This window comes from Mauremys reevesii, linkage group 24 (assembly GCF_016161935.1).
Source record: "Mauremys reevesii isolate NIE-2019 linkage group 24, ASM1616193v1, whole genome shotgun sequence".
Taxonomy (NCBI): Eukaryota; Metazoa; Chordata; order Testudines; family Geoemydidae; genus Mauremys; species Mauremys reevesii.
The window spans coordinates 4,912,524-4,936,018 of record NC_052646.1 but is presented as its reverse complement, the minus strand read 5'-3'; the positions used below and the strand labels follow the sequence as shown (position 1 = coordinate 4,936,018).

The window sequence follows — 23,495 nt, the reverse complement described above, 5'->3', positions numbered from 1 at the left end:
GAGGGGGCGGGGAGGGGATGGTACCCCTTTGAGTTGGTGGGTCCTGCTCTGGGGCTTGGCCAGGTGTGGGGGCTGTTTGAAGGCTAGAAAGGGAGGTGCAGAAAGGAATTTTGCAGGGTGTGGTTCCCCATGGAGTGTGTAATTGATGTTTCCAGGGTGGGGTGGAAGGTGATGACAACTAGGGATATTTTTTCCTGTATTGAAACAGGTTCTCTCGAGGTGTTCGGGGGTAGGGGGGGCACCCACACATTCCCAGGTGTTCGGGAAATGGCGGGGTCTGCTCCTGCTAGCGTGACCTGGGACACACGTTGCCTGCAAGGTCATGCTGACAAGGGATGCCTTTTTTAAGAGCCTGCTGCGGGGGGGGGCATTTTTAAGAGCTCCCTGCCCTGCCCTCACTGGTGCAACCTGGGATGCCTGGTGCCTGCAAGATCACGCCGCACAGGTGTATGCATATGCCATGCCATTTTTCACCTCTGCGAGTGTTACTTTGCGTGCAAGGTCATGCTGGCAGGGGCAGAGCGGTGCGCTCTTAGAAACGTCATCTCCCACCCAGTACCGGACAAAACCATTGTACCAGATGGGGGGACAAACCCTTGAAAAGCAGGACGGTCTGGTTTAATACCGGCCCATTCCATGATGTGATCTACTTCTCTGGATGAGTGTCCTTGTTTGGTGAAGGTGGTGTTAAGTGTGTTGAGGTGCGTATCCTGGACTTTCTCCTTGGAGCCTATTCTGTGGTAGCTGAGGGCCTGGCGGTAGAGAACACATTTTTTGGTGTGTTTGGGGTGGTCACTGGCATAGGTGCTGGAGCAACCAGGGGGAAAAATCGTGCCTGCTCAGCAGCGACCTGCCAATCAGCTGTTCAGCAGCGGGCAGGAGGCGCTGGAAGGAGGGGATGGAGCGGGGGCAGGAAGAGGCAGAACAAGGGTGGGGCCTTGGGGAAAGGGGAGGAGTCGGTTCAGGGCCTCAGGGCAGAGTGGGAGATGGAGCATCCACCCAGAAAAATAAAAGTTGGCGCCTGTGGTCACTGGATAGCTGTGAAGGTCACCCCCCAACCTCTCCAAGCTCATCAGCTCCCCATGGACACGGACCCACCAACTCAAAGCAGTACCAGACCCTGCTGTAACAACATGCAAAACCTGCAGACATACCACCATGGCTACAAAGATTTATAATACCCAGAACACACCTTTCAAGATCCACGGGTCCTACACCTACCTACTAAGTGCCCCGATTACTAGGTGGGTGAAACTAGACAATCACTACACTCTCAAATGAACTCATACAGAAAAATGATAAAGGATAAAAACACCATATTGCTCATAGGTGAACGCTTTTCACAAAATGATCACTCCCAGACCTCTCAGTTCTCAGCCTCAAAGGAAACCTGTACGACACCTTCAAAAGACAAACCTGGGCACTTAAATTCATAACTTTGCTTGGCATTAGCTATCACAGTCTTAATAATGATTGTCGGAATAAGCCATAAATCCAATCTGTAACCCACTAACCCCTCTTTTTGTCCTATGGCTACCGGGGTGTTAATGAGCTACTTCACCTTGCAGGGTCCCTTAGAATATGTGTTAACTCCTTATACTAAACAATGTTCCACCTTGTGTTTAGCTGTGACACTCCTGAGTATTTTTCCCAGACCTCTGTTACTTCTGGGGGGATTCTGCACCACTGCGCAATGCAGAATTTTGCAGAAATTAACACTGTGCACGCAGAATTTCCTTCCCCCACACAAATGGGCAGCAGTGCTGCTAGCCGCCACTGGACTCGCAGAGCCCAGCTTGCACACAGAAGACACTGCTGGGGGAAGGAGCTAATGGTTCCTAGCAGCATGCTCTGAGGGAAGGAGAGGGCAGCTCGCAGGAAACTCCGTGCAAGCCTGGGACCAAGCATCAGGCTGTTTCTCCCTCTGGATCCCTGGGCTCTGGAGGGGGGCCAGGTATCTTGGCGGGGGGGCTGTGGTTGGGCTCTGGCCCCCCAGCTGGGCTCTGGGGAGGAGAGGGGGCAGAGAAACAGGAACTGGGTTATCATGGGGGTTTCTTTAGCTCTCTACTCCTGGGGGAATTTTTGGGTGTGTCTGTATTAGAATCATAGAATGTCAGGGTTGGACGGGACCTCAGGAGGTATCTAATCCAACCCCCTGCTCAAAGCAGGACCAATCCCCAGACAGATTTTTGCCCTAGACCCCAAAATGGCCCCCTCAAGGATTGAATTTACAGCCCAGGCTAATGCTCAAACCACTGAGCTATGTTGCAGACATACTTGCTGACAGGTATTTTGAAATAAATTACCAAAATAATTGAAATTGGCGTGATTATGTAGTGCTGTTTTGACAAATAAATTTTTTTTTTTTTGGCACAGAATGCCCCCAGGAGTGCTCTGTGTAGCTGGGACGCTTGTCCACTTCACCAACAGAAGTTGGTCCAATAAAAACTATTACCTCTCCCACCCTGTCTCTCTAATATCCTGGGACCAACATGGCTACAACAACACTGCAAACAAAGAGACAATTAATGACTTTTAATGAACCAGCCCAAATAATGACGCTTTCAAGGGATAGAGCCAGGTAACAATCCTTAAAAGACCAGATGCTTCTTTATAGGAAAGAGGCACTTATAGGGACAGAAAAATTGTGTAATTTAAAGAAAGGGCCAGACGCTTTTAATCCCTCCTGAATCCATCTGAAGAAGTGGTTTTTTACCCACGAAAGCTTATGCCCAAATAAATCTGTCAGTCTTTAAAGTGCCACCGGACTCCTTGTTGTTTTAATCCCTCCTAGAGGATCACAGGAAAACTGTAATTACAGTGTAAGGAGAGTGCGTCTTTCAGACCTGTGAACGTGCTATTTTTTCTGAGATCACGGTTTCAGATCACTCCTTTCATTGATCCCTGGCAGCACACAGCTGTCAGCACATTCTTTTCTTTTCACATTGTCCAAGGGAAAGTTGCCATTATGTCCATCTGGTTCGTGACTCATTTCTTGCCTTCCTTTTTTATTGCAGTGAGATAGGCGTTCAGGTGAGGCAGATGAGTTTGGCTGATAAAGCCCTGCTTTGCATGAGTGCTGAGCAAACAGCTGCACTTGAAGTCAGCAGGAGCCACACGCCTTTGAAGATCAATCCATAACAACCAGGTTTGGTTTTGCTTTTCCCAAAGAAAGGACGGCCTAGTGGTTAGGCCACTAGTCTGGGATTTAGGAAACCTTGCTTCAATTCCCTGCTCCCCTGTGCACTTGCTGTGTGACTTTGGGCAAATCGCTTAGGCCCAGATGCTTCAAAAGTATTTTGGTGCCTAAACACCTTGAGGATCTGGGCCTTAGTTTGTCTGTGCTTCGGTTTCCCATCTGTCAAAGGAGGATAATAGCACTGCCCTGACTCACAGGGTGTGCGTGAGGATAAACACATTAGAAATTGTGAAGTGCTGAGATGCTACAGGGATGGAGGCCATGGACTGATTTGCAGCGGTAACACCGTGACCTTGTCTCATCTACCAAACTGAGCAGGGTTGGGGGTGTAGACGTAACTGGCGGACTGGCGACTCAGTAAGGGTGTGCTCAGACCTCGGATCAGATGCTGAATCAAGGCTCCGGCAAGGAGTTATGAGTACCTGTGTGCACAAAATTATGGCTCTTTGGAATCTTCTGGCTCCTCAAAGGAATTTAGGAGCCTATCTCCCACTGGGGAAAAGTTAACGGTTAGAGTAGGCAGCTGGTAATGAGACTCCTGGCTCCCAGCTCTGCCGACGGCCTTGGGAAAGTCACTCCTCCCACTCCGTGCCTCATTTTCCCTGTGTCAAATGGAGCCAATGATGCCCACTTTATCACAGAGCTATGCAAGCCACTAGACATGAGTGTTAACATATTAACCCTTCTGACTCAACAAACAGCTTCTCCACTGCTTCCCATCCTGTAGTGTTTCTGAGAGCTGTTAAAAGGCATTCACCCCAGAGCCAGCCGCCTTTCAATGGTGTTTGCGGTAATCCCTATGGTATTAAACGTCATGTATATAAATAGCTCCTTAAAGGCCAACAGTTGAAGTAAATGGAATCCAGTCCTTGGTTATTAAGCAGACATTTTTACACCAGTGCAAAGGGCCCTCAATTCAGAAGGGTAGTGTTTTACACCCTTCTGTACTGGTGTAAAATGTACAGGGCAATGGGGAATCAGGCCTTTTCTCTCTTCTTAGCAACACGCTCTTGACATGAGAATAAAAAAGCAGCACATGAGTGTGACATTCTCTTTTTAATAAAAAATAAAATGTATCCAGAGGAGGAAGATGTACATCTTAAAAAAAAAAAAAAAAAAAAAAAAAGGTTAAACATCATAAAACAAGCAACAAAGGGACAGATCCCCAGCAGTTGTAATGTGGCCTTGCTCCACTGAAGTTAATGGGGCCAGATCCCACGCGGGTGTAAACTGGCCCAGCTCCACTGAAGTTAATAGTGCCAGATCCCCAGCAGGTATAGATCAGCATTGAGCCCAAGGTGCTGTGCTGATTGACACCAGCGGAGGATCAGGCCCGAACTCTGTGCTTGGCATTGCAGTTAGGGTGACCAGATGGCCCGATTTTCGGGTCTTTTTCTTATATAGGCTCCTATTATCCCTCACCCCCATCCCGATTTTTCACACTTGCTGTCAGTTCACTCTAACTGCAGTATGGACAACATGGCACAGACCCCGGTGCTCAGCGACACAGACAGACAGAATGGGCTTTGTCCCGCCTGTAAAAGCTCAGGCACTTGACTGAAGAATCTAGTCATTGTTACAGAGCAGCAGACGGCACAGAAATGAGAGCAGGAGGTTGCACACACAGGCACTGCAGAAAGGCATGTGTACCTCAGCATCAAATCCACATGCAGACCAGGCCCAGGTAGCTTTTACCTCAGTGTGGCTTGTTCAAATGAACCCTGCCCCTCCTGGAGTTCACTTTGACTAGCCGCATCATGGTAACAACTCCCTGGCCTTGTCTCCGGCAGGATTTCAGGGTCACATAGCGATCTCCAGGTAGATACCCTCATTTTTAGCCAGTGACCTGAATCAAAGAGGGAAAGGTTCCAGGGAAGAGTTTTGCTTGGGTGTTTTTTTGTAAGGGCGTTGGGTCTGTCACAGAGCACAGACAATGCTCTTACCTCAGATCGGGCGGCTATTGTACAATAAGCTGGGGATCTGCCCCGGTGACAAGCATCAGCGTAGTTGCACTGATATGTTGCAACCCTCATGGCCCGCAGGCATTGCCACTGGAAGCCAACCGTGCAACTGCCCCAGCGTCTGAAATCTCCAAGGCCTGGTTCTCATCTACCCTGCCAGAGCGGGGTAAAAGGACCAGGATGTAAAAGGGAATCAGGCCCCCAGAGCCTCAGAAGCCAGTCTTGCCCAGAGCAGGGTTAATGGGTGTGAGCGTAACCGAGAAAGAAGCCTGGATTTTTCAAGGATATCCCGGTAGAACCCGCCTGCTCTGCTGGAAAATGTAACAAGTGAACCCATCCTGTGTTGCACTGATTTCACTGAAACATAATAGCAGTGTCAGAGCTGCAGCAGACCAGCAATGCAGGGGTTAATTTATCCATCACAAAATAATACTGATGCGGCTGAAGAAGGGTTTTTAGAAACGAGCAACCCGATCCCGTTTGAGAGGGAGAAATCCGAGGCCTTTCCCGGGGAAATCCACCGGCCTGGCTGCGTTTAACTCCGGGTGCAACCAAGTGGTTTGTGCAAAAAAACGCACCATGTTTGCGCTCCTGGCGCCGAGGCTACGACCCCAGTCACTGGGCATTGTCAGTGTGGCTACGGGCCCGGAGCTGGTTTCGGTAGCCGCGTTCCTCCCGCGGACGTGGTGAAACAAGGGCTTCGATCGCTGCTACCGGGAAAAGCTTAACTTAAATCTAAAAACATTAAATTAAAAAACCAACAGCTTCACATTCGGTCACAACCTCCGCCTCCTCCCCATCCCCAAAGCCCCTTGGCAACTCCCCTCCCCCACCCCCCCAAGCCGATTTTTCAGGCTGTTGGCTCCAAAACCCCAGGGACTCAGCCTGGTTCTCACTTACACTAAAAGGCCCCTTGTACCACTCCGGCAGTGCAGAGGAGGGGTGGCTAATTTATGCCCCCTTTACCGGCCCAGAGTGGTGTAAAGAGGCTGTTGTGTAAATGAGAATCAGGCCCTAAAGCCCTCTGCCCACACACAGCAGGGAGTGACAGTACAATGCCCTCTGATGGAAGGACACCCCACCCCAGAGCAGAGCGCAGTCTCCGTGACGTGGGCCATCTCTGGGCTCCCCGCTGAGGGGGCCAGTTAGCAGTGGCTGTTCTGATCCAGACCTCTGGCCTAGCAGGGACCAGACTGGGAGCCCAGCTGCTCATTGCACGCAGGCCGACGAGGATCAGCTATCTGATCATTGCCAGCGGGGCGGGATTTGAACTGCTGACCCTGCACTCAAAGGCAGAACATTAGACCCCATATTCAGAGCCGCGAGGAGCCGGATTGGGCCCCGGCAGAGCTACACCCGGCCACTGACTGGCGCCAAGAGCATCCCACACAGGGGAGGACTGAGCTGGCCAGGTAACGTGCAGCTGCGGTGTTGCACGTTGGCCATCGTTCACAGCTCTCGCGGAGCGGACGTGGCAGCTCCCAGCTAGTCCAGGCCAGTGCAGGGATGTCACCAACCACCGATCGCTGGAGGCAACAGCCCGGGAGGCAGCAGCTACGCACGCAGCCTAGATCTGTAGACACCGCAACACTGGGCCCATTCAGATCTCACAGCGGGGTCGCTCCCTGCTGGAATCCCCAGCGCTGGGCACGAGCCAGGCAGGGCTCACACACTCTCCAGAGCCACTCTGCCCACCAGCTCCTTTGAACCTGATTATCTAGAGCCCCAGACGTGCTCCGTGTTCGTCTCGTGCTTGGTGTGGAAACCCAAAAGCGGAGGGTTTATTTTGTTTTCTGTTTAACGCCCGTCCCACGATTCAGCCGCTGGTGGTGCTCAGACAGCGCAGTGGGGCAGGCTGGGCCCATTGCTTTTCAGCGGTGGAGTGACCCACCCGTGGGCGGGCGGCAGCAGCTGGCACACTGACGAGGAGCAGGTGCAGTTTCTGGGCGCGCCCTGTGGAAGGTCTCACCAGCTGATATCACGTTTGTTATGAATTTGGGGGCTGGACGCAGACAGGTTTGTTATTGTAGGGTTGCTCCCAGGCGCTGAGCCACACACACTGGTTTGTTATCGCAGGGCTGCTCGGTACCACGACACGGCTGCTTTCGAGACGAAAGGCGGGTCGGGGCAGGCATGGCCAACCTAAGCTTTCTCCAGAGCTGCCCCTTAGGAGCCCTCCCCGGCCCCTAGGCTGGCGTTTAACCTGTTGTTGTCCACGTCTATGCCCTGGTACAGCCCCTCCATCTGGACACAGCAGTCCCTGGGGTCCTTGCCCCCCTCCTGGACGGGCCCCTGTAGTGGTGGGCTCCGGCCTCCGTTCAGCGGCACCTTCTCCTGATTGGACACCTTGGTGGCTTCGGGGGTGTTGCATCCTTGCACCTTGCTCTTGGCCTTGAGCCTGTTGTGGTAGGAGAAGCCGGCCATGGCCATTGCTACGGCCAGCGTCAGCGACAGCAGCACCGTCACCGTCACAAACTGTGCCCAGTAGGAGCGGTGCCTGCCCTGTGGGCCGGCCCCCCGCTCCGGCCCTTCCCCGACCATGCTGTCCCCTCCGCTCTCGCTCAGGATGTTGTCTCCCGTGGGGTCCTGCACCACATAGCGGGCCACAGCTTGGCGGTACCCGTTCTCGCTGGCCCAGCACGTGTACTCGCCCACCGCCTGGCGCTGCATGATGATCACCAGCGTCTTATTGTCCAACAGCGTCAGCCCCGCTGGGCTCTTAGCCCCTGGGTAGCTCCAGTTGTAATTGGCCAGGGCGGAGAGCTGCGGGCAGGGCAGCCGGATCACGGAGTTCAGCGCTGGGCTCAAAGCTGCAAAGATACAAGGAGAGGAGAGGGAGCGGTGAGTCTCCGGCTGCCCACCCGGACCAGCTGACGCTGCTGTTCAAAGAGCGGGCACCAGCCCCTTGCGACTAGAGCCAGGGTGCGTCACGGAGTTTGCGGGGAACAACATTCGTTTCAAATGGGACCAACCGGGATCATTTTCATGGCCAGTCGAAACGTTAAAAACCAAAAGTGTTTCAGGTCAAACGAAAGGTTTCGATTTCGAGCGTTTTTAGATGGCTAATACATTGGGAAACGAAAGGAAATTTTGAACTGAAATGTTTCAATATTTTTGGAAACTGTTTAGGGTTTTTTTTTTTGGACAAACAATTGGTGCGAAACTGACACGAACGCGCAAAATGTTTCGGTGACTCTGAATCAGCATTTTTCATTACAAAAAAAAAAATGGTTCCTGTGAAAAATTTCACGCAGCTCCACTTCCAACCTGGGCACCTAGTAAGAAACCTGATTTTCAAAGGTACTGAGCACCCCTTCCCCCATCCCCTCTCTCTGTACCTCAGGGGGCATTGCCACAAGAACTTATTGGTAAATTTCAATTAATAGCAACTTTTGGCCAGGAACCAGGAGATTTGCTAGCCAGGGGCGGCCGCTGTATCAGACCATGTGATGGCTGCCATGTTGGCTGATGCACCAGAGCTAAAAGCATGAGCTGCGGGAGTGTGAGCTAAAGCTCCCAGCCCCACAACAGCCTCTGATCCTCAGTGGATTGGGCGCAGAGGGTGAACTATACACTTTGTTATTGTAGGGTTGTCTAGGGGGGCTGGCGCCCTGACCTGTTATTTATTACTGGGCTGAGCGCTGCCTTGGTGACATTATTTTTGACTGGAGAGTCTGTCGTGGGATTTGCTCCGCGCTGTTTGCAGAAAGCAGGGCCAAAGCCCACCGGAGATGCCATGCCTCAGAGCACCGGGTGTGGCCCCCTTCATTCCTCCCCAGATCCAGCTCCTCCCTAGAGCAGGCAGCCTGCCCTGGCTTGCAGCAGGGCCTCCCCAGCCCCCCTCGTAGCATTGCTGGCTGAGAGCCCCACCCGCCGGTAGACACGTGCCCCAAGCACAGTAAACCCGGAAGGTCGATACTCAACTTTTTACCAGGCTGCTGCCCGAGTCGTCCCGAGACCTGGGCGTGGCCCGGCCTTTCCCACTGATCTGCTGGCACGTAGCCCCCGGTCTGCCCCTCTCGACGTCCTGCAGCCAGTCGCTCCTAGAGAGGGAGAAGTGACACACTGAGAACTCAAGGCAATGAAGTCACTCTCAAGCAGCTGCTTGATGTGGGGATGGCAGGTGAGCTGGTTGCTGGGCTTGCAGGAGCTCCTGAGGAGCTGGGTTCAAGTCCTCCCTTAGGTCCAAGAACATAAGAACGGCCACATTGGGTCAGACCAAAGGTCCATCTAGCCCAGTATCCTGTCTACCGACAGTGGCCAATGCCAGGTGTCCCAGAGGGAATGAACAGAACAGGTGATCATCAAGTGATCCATCCCCTGTCACCCATTCCCAGCTTCTGGCAAACAGAGTCTAGGGACACCATCCCTGCCCATCCTGGCTAATAGCCACTGATGGAGATATCCTCCATGAACTTATCTAGTTCTTTTTTGAACCCTGTTATAGTCTTGGCCTTCACAACATCCTCTGGCAAAGAATTCCACAGACTGACTGTGCATTGTGTGAAGAAACACTTCCTTTTGTTTGTTTTAAACCAGCTGCTTAGTAATTTCATTTGATGATCCCTAGTTTTTGTGTTATGAGAAGGAGTAAATAGCACTTCCTGATTTACTTTCTCCACACCAGTCATGATTTCATAGACCTCTGTCATATCCGCCCTTAGTCAACTCTTTTCCAAACTGAAAAGTCCCAGTCTTATTAATCTCTCCTCTTACGGAAGCCGTTCCACACCCCTAATCGTTTTTGTCACCCTTTTCTGAGCCTTTTCCAGTTCCAATATATCTTTTTTGAGATGGGGCGACCACATCTGCACACGGTATTCCAGATCTGGGCGTACCGTGGATTTATATAGAGGCCACAGGCAACTGATCAGTGGCACATGCTCTGAGAGTGTGGTGCCGGCAGAATGCGCATCAGCGCTAGCGAAGTGCGTTAACGACACTGTAGGGCTGTAATCCTGGTGGGCAGGCCTCCGGGCTAGTGCTCAGGGAACTCTAGGGGCTTTTCACCCTCCCCGATCCCACCACTCCCCGAGGCCCAGAAATGCCCATCTGCCCGTCTAGAGCAGTTGTCCTGGGAGGATCTCAAAGCACCTGGCAAGCTCTGGGAGGCAGGGGAGTGTTATTTCCCCCGCTTTGCAGGCAGGAAACAAAGCAAGTCACTTTCCTAAATTCATACGGTGGGATAAGGCAGAATAAAACCCAGGAGTCCTGATTCCCAGTCCCCTGCCTCTGACCACTACAGCACACTCCCTTCCCAGAGCAGGGAATAGAACCCAAGGGCCCTGACTCGCCAGGCTCTGCTCTAACCACCAGACATGGCTGCTTCCCTCTCGGAGGTTACACCAGAGCTGTTCCATACACTGAGCTACTCACGTGTTTTTGTTTGTGCCTCGGGTCTCCTGGCACGACTGGCTGTGCCTGTCCCAGGCGCAGTAGGGGTCTCGGGCAAGGACACAGTCAGCACAGCTCCTGTACACGCTGCAGTTGGCCAGCGGCACCTGCAGGACCCCCTTGGAGTACCCCACATATAGGATCCCCTGCAGGGGGGAGACACACAGAAAATGTCACATCTACGTCACTTACTTAGCACCGCCTGGTTGCACACGGGGAAGCATCTCCCCTTCTTGTCTGCTGCACTAGGCAGATCTGCAGGTCTCCTACCTTCCCAGGTGAGAACAGAAGGTTCTGCACAGGTTCTGGGTCCTTAAACAGCTGGATTTCCTCAATGATATGAGCACCGCTGGCCAGAGCCACTGCTTTGTGCAGGAACCCTTGATCTGTGGGAGGAAATATAGGAACACAAGTGTATTTACCATGGGGCTGAGATAATGCATCCTCTCTCTGATCTCGTCTCTAAGCTGACTGTGTGTAACAAAGGTATTTAAGTTCTTAGTTTCAGTGGAAGTTGAGTATCTGGATCTAAATAGCTAGTCTATTCAATTCTCTCTCTCACACATACAATTTGCTTAATTAAAAGAGAATGATCCTTTGTTTATACAGGGCCTTTTGCCCCAATATGCCTCCAAAGCACTTTGTTGGCTGGCTGGCACCAACCTTGTCAGGCTTATACAAACCACTTTGTCCACCATGAAATGCAGCCACCTCTGGGGTGAAGAGCGGTAAATGTGTTTAACAATGCACGGGACAGGAAGTGAAGGAGAGCCATACCTAACTGAAAACGCAATGGGCAGGGCTCAATTAACAGAGCTGAGATTGGCCGGTAAAATGGGATGAAACACCCCCCTGCTCTCCTAACACACAAATTCCAAAATAACAAATACACAAATTGGCCAAAAAAAAAAAAGTCCAAATGTTTAATTTTTTTTTTGAATTTTCAATTTCTTTTTTTTCCAAAAGCCTCAAAAACTAATTTTTTTTTTTTTTACTTTTTAGTTTCATCCAAAACCCCCTAAAGTTTCATTTCAGGTCCACCTGAAATGAAGTTTTTCGTAATTTTGCAAGTTAATCACCGGAAAACGAATTACTCGTCTGACTCTGCGATAAGAGCTTGTCCCCGACTGATGTCAATGGGAGCTTTACCATTGGGTAAACCATCAGCTGGGCGCAGAATCCAGTCCCACGCACCAACGGGGTGGTGTCCCCTGCTCATGGGAGCCGTACCTGTTCCCAGGAACATCACCTCATAGGAGGTGCCCGAGACACTGCGGGTCTGATCGACTGCGATCCGCGTATACTTCACGTTCTGCTTCACCAGCAGCGGCTGCTTGTTCCTGGGCAAAACCTTTCCATCCATCAGGAAATGGTTTTTCATGAAGGTCAGGACTTTGTCCGCCGATGGGGGCACAGAGCACTGCAGTGGGAGGAGAAAGGCAGGGGATCAGAAGGGCTATCAGCTGCGGGATCTGGGCTAGTGACCGGCTTTAGGAGTTGTTTTTTTTAGCTCTAGGCACCCTTGCAAAGGGGGAAAGCACAGCTGATTATGTCAGCTTCCTGGAAAAAGCAAGGCAGATGGTCTATTATCCCGGAAAACTGAGGCACAGAGAAGTTAAGTGCCTTGCCCGAAGTCAGTGACACCAGCAGGAATTGAACCTGGGTGTCCTGAGTCCCAGCCTCCTAGCGTAACCCTGCACCGTGTCCTGTAAAGTCGTCCTTTGGGGCAGACCCACACCTCATCATGCCATGGCGTTAGATGCGCGAAGCAGGTGATACTCACACTGCCAGGGCGGGGTTCAGGGACCCCATCGCTGTATGTCGTCCACCGGGAGCTCTCCTTGTTCAGCTCCTTGTATTTGCCGCTGAAGACTCTTTCGATGTCCTCCAGGTTGAAAGCGCACACTGCCGTGCTGCCTGCGTCTCCCATCTGCCTGCCAGGGGACGAGTGATCGTGTTAGGGGGGGACCCCCAGTGCTAGGGGGACCCCAAAGGTGGGCAGGTCAGATGTGGGATCCAGCCACACCCTGCCTGTGACGTGTGGGTGAGTGGGCATGGGGAGTCCACCCCATTTGGGGCCCTCTCTAAGGGCTGTTCCTTGGCCATATAAACTTTGGATCCTTCTGAAATAATAATGCCAGGCGCTTCCACAGCGACCTCCATCCAGGGCCTCCATCCACTTGCAAAGCATCTACTCTCACCACCCCAGAGTGACAGGCACTTGCCTATGAACAGAATCCAGGAGTCCTGACTCCCAGCCCCTGCCTCCTCTGACCACTGGCCCATGCTCCTTCCTAGAGCTGGGCAGAGAACCCAGGCGTGTCAACTCCCAGTCCCCAGTGCTCTAACTCTTAAATCACACTCACGCCTAGATGTGGGACTAGAATCCAGGAGTCCTGACCCCAAGCCATCTGCTCTAACCACTAAACCACCAGTCTCATCTCTTAATTCTGAAATGTACTAAGCAACTTCTTCAGCAATATCACGTGGCAAGGAGTTCCACAGGTTAGTGACATGTTCTGCAATAATGACATATTCAGGGTGAACCATAACGCAGAAGGGGTCTTACTTTCTGGGTACAGCATACCCATTTGAATGGCCAGGATGGACAGATGCCCCCTCCCCCGAAATGTCCTTCTTGCGATGGAGCCAGGGGATTTGTGGGTGTGCGAGCCTGGGAATACATGGGTCCTTGGGGGATTTCGGAGCCCTTTGGGCAGGAGAGGAAAGTTTCCTGCCTTACCATTGTGAAGTGAAGACTCCATAGAAGACGGCGCCCCCTCCTGGCTGGGGTAGGACAAAGGAGTGATGGATCACGTTGAAAGGGAAGTGTCCAGGCTGGAAGCATGTCAGCTGGGCTTTCAGGAACGTGGTCCATTTCTTCTGCAGCACCTTCTCTCCTCCGACGTCATTCTGCAGGAGAGAGGAATGCCGGGTCACCCTGAACAGAGCAGGGCCTCTCCTTAAAGGGATGGCTGAGAGGATGGCTTGTCCTGGGGGTCAGCGCGCAGCCATGCTGCCATTGCGCTGGTTCAACTCCGCCAGCAGGGGGTGTATGTGCTGCTCCAAAAAGGGGAAGAGCTATTCTGAATGAAGGGAAGGTCGGAGAGGAAGGGGGGGCCCTGTGGGGAGACCCGAACTCAATCCCCTGCTCAAAATAAAAAGGGGGAATTCTAGTGGTACAACTGTGGTGAGTAAACCAACCAGCAGGCTCTGATCAGCTGATGTTCCAGACAATGATGTTGTAATAAGCCCTCGTGCGCAGCCAGTGAGATATGAGGAACTAAATAGGTGGATACAAGCAGGAAACCAACCAGACAGTGGTAACGGGCTGTTAGAAGGCTAGTGAGCCATTTTAAGGTACGGGATTAATAGATTCCAAGGCCAGAAGGAACCATTGGGATCATCCAGCCTGACCTCCTGTACAGCACGGGTCAGAGAGCTGCCCCAAAATAATTCCTAGAGCAGATCCTTTAGAAAAACAGCCAATTTAAAAATGGTCAGGGATGGAGAATCCACCATGATCCTCGGTCTTTTGTTCCAATGCTTAATTATGCTCACTGTTAAAAATTGATTCCTTATTTCCAGTCTGAATTTGTCTGGCTTCAACTTCCAGCCATTGGCTTGTGTTGGACCTTTCTCTGCTAGACTGAAGAGTCAACCATCAAATATTTGTTCCCCACATAGCTATGTATAGATGGTGCTCAAACTGCCCCATAACCCACATGGAGGGCTGGGGTCTGAATACAGGGGGTGGCTGCAGGGAGACCCTGAAAGGGAGCAGAGGCCAGCCAGCCAGAATAATAGAATATCAGGGTTGGAAGGGACCTCAGGAGGTATCTAGTCCAACCCCCTGCTCAAAGCAGGGCCAATCCCCAGACAGATTTTTGCCCCAGATCCCTAAATGGCCCCCTCAAGAATTGAACTCACCACCCTGGGTTTAGCAGGCCAGTGCTCAAACAACTGAGCTGCCCAGAAGAGCAGAACGGAGGCCCTGTGTTACTGGTGGGTCAGTTGTCGTCACTGGGGCAGGCCACAAGCGGGAGAGACGACAACGCCGAGGTGCGGGACATAGGAACGCATGTGCTCCCATAGCCAACTCGGGCCAGCCTTGTACCTTGCACACACGAGCCACCCGGGAGACCGTGAGCTTCTCAAAGAAATCAAACTCCTCGGCCGTCTCCTCGAAGAAGAAATAGACCTTCTCATCTCCAGGGATGTTGGCCGAGGCCACGAAGCCTGCGTCGACTGTGTGGGGGTGGGAGGAGACCAGGTGGGTTAGATGCTCAGTCCCTGCGCGCTGCTTCCCAAGGAGCAGATGGGCATGTAAATATCCATGGGAGGCTGGGAGCTTGTCGCCTAGGAAACACATCCCTGAGGGCCAGTGGGCACCAGCCGTTCGCCTGTTGGCTAATAGGTGACGGCGACTCGAGCAAAGAGTCCCTGAGCCTCATTCTCATTGATGTGAGGCCCCGTTAAGTGGCTAAAGGGCCTTACAGTGGGGGGAACCGGTCCCCTGAGAATCCTTCCTGAGCAGGGTCCTCCCTGGCCAGCGTGGAGCTGCACCCACCCTGGCTTAGGGGGCAGATTGTGGGCATGAGTACAGTGCATTATGCTGTGGTTATTCTCTGCTTCCCAGGGACAGCAGGGGGCCATGGGGAGCCCAGTGTAAATTAGAGCAGCCCCGAGGCTGCTCTAACTGGCCCCGGAGCCAGGCTGAGCACAGCCTCAGCACATGAAGAGCTCAAAGGGTGTTGCAGCCTCTCCTCCCAACCCCACCAGGTAACAGAGTCAGATCCCGTGTCTGGAAGACCATAAATGGGCAGCGGTTGATTTCAGATGCTACCTCAGCCCCTGCCCTTCCCCACGCCCCACCCCATTCCCAGCAGCAGGAGCAGGCCCTCCTACCCCATCCTCACCATTCAGCCACCTGAGGAAGGCATCGGTCTTCAGCAGGGTCCTGCTGCCCAGGGCACGGGAGATTATGGGCTCGTTTCCTTGGAAATTGTTCATGGTGCCCGTGTAGAGCTCACCATCTGCAGGTGGAGAGAGGTGGTGAGGGAAGCCCGGGCCGGCAGCTGTGCCGGTGCCTCTGGGCTCGGTTATTTAGTCAGAGAGTGGTAAAGTGCTCTGAGATCTCTGTATGAAAAGTACCAGAGCTAGGACTCGTTATCCTGATGGATTAGAGTGGGTGACCCGGGCACTGAGGGATAAACCTACATCTCTAAGACAGCAGCGCATCGCAGGATGACAGCAGGACCTTAAAGGTCTCTCTCAGGCCAGCCCCAGGCCTGGACCTGCTGCCCCGAAGATGTGACTCAACTGATTCAGCTCAAGATCTAATCCTTTGCTTTGAGGCACCATAACCGTCCATGGGCTGACCACCGTAGGGCAGCGGGTTCCACCTCCCTCCCCATCGCGCAGTCACCGCACAGCCCATGGTTTCCAAAGAGCTCCATACTCACCCACCAGGATGGCCGTATACTTGTGGCGGGGGTCGAAGGGGCACTGTCCCTTCCCATCCTGGAGGAGAGGCTGCCCTTGGCCGGCAGAAACCAGGCTGAAATTCTCCAGATTCTACGAGGAATTACAAATCAATCAATCAGTCGCAGAACAAGAACAAACCGAATGGTGGTCGCTTGAGTTCAGTCTAGAGACAGATCCCCTCCAGGCACAGGATGGGGAGAACCCAACTTTCATAATTAAGATAATTCTCTCTATTATATTAAACGTGTTTTACCAACAAGGTTACCCACAGGCCAGTGGTGGCGCCAGGAATGGAAGCCCGGTCTTCTGAGACCCAGCCCAGGGCTGTATCCACTATGCCACATTCATAATATAACCCCAATAAAGTCACATTATAATACTAATGGAACGCCAATAATCAGGAACCCCACATCAGGACACCCTTGAATTTTGGAGGAGAACCCAGGCCAGAGCTCAGATGAGTTCTCTCTTCTGGTGACTCCAAAAGAACAGGGCCAACTAGTCTCAAAAGTGGGCACTTGTTTTTGCATATCTAATTTTTTTTTTTTTTTTGGTTATGCAACTTGAGAAAATCAGAGGCCACTTTTGAAAATGCTGACCCGGGTTCCTGTAAACTCACCACTTTTCCCGTAAACCCGGGCCTTTCATTTGGAAAGGGAAATAACCAGACAATATAAGAGGCTGCTCAACGTACACACAGAGCCAACAGAGGGCAGCAAAGCCTCTTCTATGGAGACTAGAACTCGAGTCCTGACTCCGCCCCCTCTCGCTCTGACCACTAGACCACACTACCTCTCAGACCTGGAAATAGAACCCGGGAGTCCTGACTCTGCCCTCTTTGCTCTCCTCTCTCCTCACACCAGCCCTGCCTCTTCTGTGAGCCGTGGCCCATTTCCTGAACCAAACCCTGTGCAGGCTCTGCAGTCAGAGCTTCCCGCCAATCCAGACCAGACACTCACAATGTAAGAGCAGTAGGGGCTGAAGGCATAGGTCCCACAGGTGTACAGGCAAGTCTGGTTCACTGGCACCAGGACACGGATGAAGTTGAAGCACTCTGTCTGTGGGGAAAAGAACACGCCACTTCAACGAACATCTTAGATTTCAGATTGCTTCACAGGCTGCATGTAACAGGATCACTATGGTCAGCACTGACATGCAGCCAGCTCTGGGGTGGGATGCAGCAGTGATTTAACAGCCCCCAGCAACATCTCACTGGGATCGCTTACCCATAATTAAAATGCAGCCACCTCTGGGGTGGGACTCGGCTGGAGTTCAATAGCACACAGCAACACTAGACAGGTATCCTGCTCAGCACTACCATACAGCCACCTCTGGCTCAGAGCGTGGCAGCTGCTTCAAAAGCACACAGCAACACTGCACAGCGATTATTCACCCAGCATTAAAATGCAGCCACTTCTGGGGTGGGACTTAGCAGCCGATCAATAACACAGAGCACTGCTATACAGGGACCACTCGTCAGCATTAAACAGCATCCACCTCTGAAGTGGAATGCGACAGCTGTTCAACAGCGCATAGCAATGCTGCACTCACCCAGCCCTAAAAAACAGCCACCTCTAGGGTGGCGCGTGACAGCTGCACAACGGTTTAGGAGAAGAAGAACGCGACCGAGCTGAGCTGCAAGGGGAAGTTAGGGAGGCAAAGGAAGAGTTGGCCAGGACACCAGGATTATCACCCCCCCCTGCGTGGGATAATCAAGCACAACCCAGCACCCCCGGGACCCCAGGCTGAGACCCTGAGAAGAACGCCACCTAGCCCACCAGCAAGCACTACCGCTTCCTGAGGGAGTCAGAAACCAGGCTCGGGAATTGCACCTAGCTTGGTACCGCCTCTCACGGCACCACAAAGCACCCCTCCCTCCCCAGCACCCACCTCTCAGCATTGTCACCAGCTCTCCATGCCCTCCATGTACCCGCCACGACTAACTCCACCCTCGAGGGGCACAATACAGCCCACACCAGCCCCAGCATCTCCCCCGCTCCTTACCAGGTTGCTTTTCTTCTTAAAGACACACTCCTGCTTTTTTTCAGGAATGGGTTGCCACACTATCTGTAAGGAGGGAAAGAGAGAGACTCTTCAAAGGTTGGGAGGAAGATTTCACCCGGAGAAAAGGTCAAGAGCCTGTAATAGTGCACTGGAAGGAAAGGAAGCTGCTGAGAGCAAAATTCTCAGGGAGTGGAGTATGGTCTAGTGGTCAGAGCAAGGGGGTTAGGGAGTCAAGACTCTTCAGTTCTATTCTCTCTAGAGGCTTCCGCTTAAGGTTCAAAGCACTTTACCAACATTAATGAATTACATCTCACAATCCCTTGCCCCTGAGTAACATTATCCCCACTTTCCAGATGGGGAAACTGAGGCACAGGGAGGGGCCCAGAACCCAGGTCTGACTTCCACTTTCCCCACCCCAGGGATCAGCTTGCCTCCCTCCTGCAGCCCAAATGCTCCCCACTCTCTGGGGAAGGCCGAGCTCTACTCACTGAACCCGTCAGCTCCATGGACCCAGCACTGTCCACCCGGAGCGAGAGGAGGGTGTCTCGAGCTCCCACGTACAGAGTGCCTTCGTCTTCGCTCAAGAGGAACGTATCATAGTTGAAGATTCCGTCCTTGCTGAAGCTGGTTAGGATCCTCCGGGCGTCTCCTGGCAGGGATCAAACAGTGCTTGGTATATGATAATTAGCACCTATGTACCATAACGTGTGGGTCCTATATACCATAAAGAGGCACCAACATCCCATCATGTAGCACCCGCATACTGTAGAGAGGCACCTATATACCATAGCTTGGCACCTATATTCCATAACTTAGCACCATATATGTAAAGTGGCACCTGTACAGAATAGCATTAAGAGTTGGTTGAAAATTTTCCAACAGAATGTTTGGTTTTTTTTGTTGGAAACACGTTGATTTCCACAGAATTTCATTTTTTGATGAAAATCACCTAAACAAAGCGTTTTGATCATGGAACAGAATGCTATGGGTTTTTTTGTTGTGCAATTTATTTGATAGGATTTAAAAAAAATCAAAATCAGTTGACTCAAAACAATTTAAAAAAAATTTCAGTTAGCAGGAATTGTTGAAATTCGACGTTTCATTCGCATTCGGAACAAAAAACAATTTTGAAACGGCAGAACTTCCTGCTAAAACCAGAAACGTAACTTCCCACAAAACCCTACATAACACGTATGTGTTGTAACACAGCATCGATCATAAGAACGTAAGAACGGCCCTACTGAGTCAGACCAAAGGTCCATCTAGCCCAACATCTGGTCTTCTGACAGTGGCCAATGCCACGTGCCCCAGAAGGAATGAACAGAACAGGTGATCATCAAGTGATCCATCCCCTGTCGCTCATTCCCAGCTTCTGGCAAATATATCACAACTTACCATGTATATGTTGTCACATAGCATCTATATAGCAACTTACATGTATATACCATAACTTAGCATCTATATGCCGTAACATAACACATATGCATGTACCATAGGAGAGCATGTATGTGGTACAGTGACGAAGGCTCTGGACTATGACTCAGGAGATCTAGGCTCTGCTGGAGACCCACTGGGTGACCTGGAGCAAATCACTTCCCCTCCCACATTTGGTTTGCCTTGTGTATGGAAACAGCCCAGGGTGTGGCCTGGTTCTCACTGTGTGTATGTACAGCTCCTAGCACAATGGGGTTCTGATCTCAGTGAAGGCCTCTTGGAGATAATGCAGATAAATAATAAATGCATGTACTGTGACAGAGCGCCTATATACTGAAACACAGCATATCTATCTATCTATACACACAGTAACTTAGAGCCTACATACCGTAATGTAGCATGTATATACCATAACTTGGCACCTATATACTGTAACATAACATAGACACTGCAACTTAGTGCCTATGTAATGTTAATCCCACGGACTGTCAGTGCTCTAGGGGTCTGACCCAGCCCACTGACATCAAAGGAATTGACTCAAGGGGGGTTTGGATCAGGCTCCATGTGCTGTATGAACACTGGCTGAAGGAGCAGTGGAAATGTCCCTGGAGCCGGCACTGCGTCTGGCAGGACCCTACATAGGGCCTGGGGGAAGAGCATAATTTAGAGCAGCAGCAGCAGGCTGAGGATGGGTGGGAAAGGGGAAGGCCGCGACTGCTGGTGACTCAATAGGGGGCGCTTTTCCCCCGGAGCCAGTGCTGACCCCAATGCCCCAGCATGGTGCTGCAGGGGGCAGGGTGGGGACTCAGCAGGGGGCGCTCTCCCCTCTGGGCCCATCTCAACGTGGTGTTAGGGGGCGCTGAGCTGCCAGAAGGATGAGGCAGAAATAACGAGGTCCCGATCGTTTGTGGTCATTGAAGATCCTGCAGTGTCTTTGCAAGGGTGAAGGCTTGACAAGGGGATGCAGATTCAGCCTAGAATATTATAAATACGTGTCCAGAAGGCCTTAGAGCACCGGAAAGGCTTCACTGGCCATTATTGTTTATTTAGATACACCAAAAGCAAACAAACAAACAAAAAAACCCTGTGGCATTTGCATCCCAAACTGCAGCCACATCCGAGGATTTGTGTGTGTGAGCTCCAGAGAATCACAGAGCTGTAGGGCTGGAAGGGACCTGGCAAGATCATCTAGTTCAGCAACCCCCATGAACGGAAACTGACTAGACCCCAAAGCCAAGGTGATTTGTCTATTTCCAGAGCTGAAGCAAAAAACAAACCGAAACCAAAGAGTGAAATAAGAAAATTAGATCTTGCAAAACTCTTCTTGATTCAATAACCCACCACAGGGAAGGGAAATTGTTTTATTAAAATATGCGGCGGGGAGGGGAGGCCTGATTCTCACTACTCTGGCAGCATAACCCGAGAGCCCATGTCATTTACACACCACTCTGAGGCCCCTTTACTCTACTAGAACGAGGAAAAGGAGTCAGAGTGAGAAGCAGGCTCATGATTTTATTCTGGACAAATTCCAACTCCTCTAATTACAACCCTGCCTCCTGTTATTAGAAAGCACAGCCTGATATTCAGCCTGAATGTTCCTTTGCTTTATTTTCTGTTACTCGGAGCAAGGATTCGGTAATGCCGGCGCTGGACGTGGACTCAGGAGTTCTACTCCTGGCTTTCAGCAACTCGCTTCAGCCCAGAGCCTCAAAGACATTTAGGCACCTAACTCCCATGGGTTAGGTGCCTAAATGCCTTTGGGAATCTGGGCCTTAATGTCTCCATGCCTCAGTTTCCCATCTGTAAAGCTGGGTGAACAATCTTTCCTTTCTTCTACCCTTAACCTGTCTTGCCTATTTAGGTTATACGATGTCCAGGGCAGGGATTGTCTCTCACCGTGTCTATGCAGCACCTAGATTGGATCTTCTAAACCCTCTCGAACCACCCTGTTTCCTTGACATTCAAGTGCTTGTTAGATGCGTCTCCTCTCTAGCCAAGTCAGCCGTATTTAGCTTTTCGCATCTCCAATCCTAAATCAGGTCCGTCTCCCCCACCCAACAAGTCCCTTCCCAGCTCAGTGGAAATCGTGTGATATTTCTTTTCTTTTCAGAAGGAGCTGAAAGGCGATCGGGTTTAATAGACGGCTGCTCGCTGGAGAGGCTGCAGCTGGAATTTGTTTTCACAGGGTGCCAGCAAAGGCCGGGGTAATTATAAGCATTCCCCGGAGCTCTGGCGTTTACTGCCTCTGGGTTTGGAAGAGGAAGAATGCGTTCGTTTTGTGCAAGCGGGGCCCGATCCACAGTTGGTGGGAAGACTCACGTCACCACGGCCCAAAGGGACCATTGTGATCATCTACTCTGACCTTTTGCCCAGGGCAGGCTAGCTAGAGAATGTCAGACTTCCAGGCCAGATCCTTGGGGTAGGAAAACTGGGCCCATCTGGGATTTGAACTCAGGCCCATCCAAGCCACTGGCAACCCCTGTGGGCGTTATATCAGTTCCTCAGTGTGCTGACAGCTCCTTCGGTCTATATATCATCTCCTACTCTCCCGACTGTGAATATCATCGTTGTTGCCCCTGATGGGAACCCCGAGGTACAGAGAGCCGGCCAGTCACGTAGCACCGTTGCGGCAGCTCTGCGAATAGAACCCAGGTGTCCTGGCAGCCAGTCCTGTATAGCCTCAGCCTGGGATAGCGGCTGGATTGCCAGTCCCAGCAGCCCACAGGCGCTCTCTGTACGGGCTGGGGAGGAGCAGCAGGGGCAGAACCATAGCAAGCTCCCCTGCACTCACTGTACCCCCTCCATGGCTCCGCTCCCCAAATACCCCATGCACTGGCACACCGCCCCCGCAAGCAGCTCCCTGCCCCGTCTTCCCTATTGGAGGTCACGATGCCGTGTGAGCGAGGCTGGCTCGGCACGGCCCTGTGGGCACCCATTGGCTCTGATCCGAAGCCCAGCAGGAGCCTTTCCACTGGATCAAGCCGCAGGGTGAGCCCTGCCAGAAGGTGGCACCAAGATTTGGCCCACGATGCCCCAAGCTGGGCCGTGGGGGTAGAGTTCAGGATCTGAACTCACATCTTCCTGCCTCCAGCTTCCCTCCGAAGCACCTGCCTCCATCTCCTTCTCCCCTCGCAGGGGAAAAGCAGCTTCCGAGACCCGAGCCCTCATTGACAGGGAGACATGAGACGCACGCCCTCGCTCCCGGTCATTTCTCACCCCCCCCCAGTCCCAGCTACAGGCAAGGAGTTTCTCTCTCTACCGGTGCCCCGTGCCCCTCCCCGGGCCTGGGAGCCTGACAGCGGGTGATTCGGAAGGGCGCAGCTCTCTCTTTCTCTTCCTTCAACCCCTTTTTCATTTCCTCCTCCCAATGGTCTCTCTCGCTTTGCTTTCTCCGTTTTATTTAGTCTCTCTGCCTTCTGTCTGTCCAGGCCCGTCTGTCTGTCTTTGCACTCTTCTTTTCCTTCCTTCCTTCCTTCCTTCCTTCCCACCACCCCTCTTTTCTTGCTTTCTCATCCATCCTTCTTTCTCCCCCCCCCCCACTCCCCTTTGCTCACCTTTCGGGAAGGTGACCCTGGGAAGCAGATCTGCACACAGGAAGGCGGCAGGCATCACCAAACTGCACAGGAGGCAGAGCGTCCGGCCGGGCATGGCTGGTTATCGGCAAAGGGTGAGGCCCTCGGTGAAATCTGCAGGGACCCGGCCCCAGCTCTTGAGCTGTCAAGAAAGCAGAGGAGGGAGGGAGAGGAAGAGATGGTTGAAACGAGCGAGGTAACCACATGAAAGAGTCCCAGCCCCAGCCTCCCACCTGCAGCGGAAGCGCGAGGCTAGGGAGAGGGCCGTGCGCAGTCATGTTTCACCAGGGACCGTGCTTTCTGCCCCTGTGCGCCATCACGGGAGCCCCGCAGGCAGCCGCAGGGTCAGGGAGGAAAGGAGCCTTTCCAGCTGAGAGCGGGGCCGGGATGGGGCCACAGTGATACTGGGAGGCTGAGCCAGGCGGCAGGAGCTGCTGAGGAGAA

General features: G+C 52.3%; 1 protein-coding gene across 5 annotated transcripts in view; it reads right to left on the bottom strand.

Annotated features, from left to right (window-relative positions):
- Positions 1 to 4,236: 4,236 nt before the first annotated feature.
- SEMA4A (semaphorin 4A) overlaps positions 4,237 to 23,495 on the bottom strand; it is a 42,632-nt gene continuing 23,373 nt past the window's right edge. For all 5 annotated transcript variants that reach the window (XM_039513030.1, XM_039513031.1, XM_039513032.1 and 2 more), the window contains 14 exons: positions 23,034 to 23,193; positions 18,534 to 18,694; positions 18,046 to 18,108; positions 17,001 to 17,099; positions 16,020 to 16,131; positions 15,474 to 15,590; positions 14,672 to 14,802; positions 13,298 to 13,467; positions 12,338 to 12,488; positions 11,785 to 11,974; positions 10,825 to 10,940; positions 10,537 to 10,700; positions 9,085 to 9,203; positions 4,237 to 7,970 (listed from right to left, as the gene is read on the bottom strand). In XM_039513030.1, coding sequence (XP_039368964.1) covers positions 7,327 to 7,970; positions 9,085 to 9,203; positions 10,537 to 10,700; positions 10,825 to 10,940; positions 11,785 to 11,974; positions 12,338 to 12,488; positions 13,298 to 13,467; positions 14,672 to 14,802; positions 15,474 to 15,590; positions 16,020 to 16,131; positions 17,001 to 17,099; positions 18,046 to 18,108; positions 18,534 to 18,694; positions 23,034 to 23,127 — 2,331 coding nt within the window. In that variant the 5' untranslated portion in view covers positions 23,128 to 23,193 and the 3' untranslated portion in view covers positions 4,237 to 7,326. The remainder of the gene's footprint in view (positions 7,971 to 9,084; positions 9,204 to 10,536; positions 10,701 to 10,824; positions 10,941 to 11,784; positions 11,975 to 12,337; positions 12,489 to 13,297; positions 13,468 to 14,671; positions 14,803 to 15,473; positions 15,591 to 16,019; positions 16,132 to 17,000; positions 17,100 to 18,045; positions 18,109 to 18,533; positions 18,695 to 23,033; positions 23,194 to 23,495) is intronic.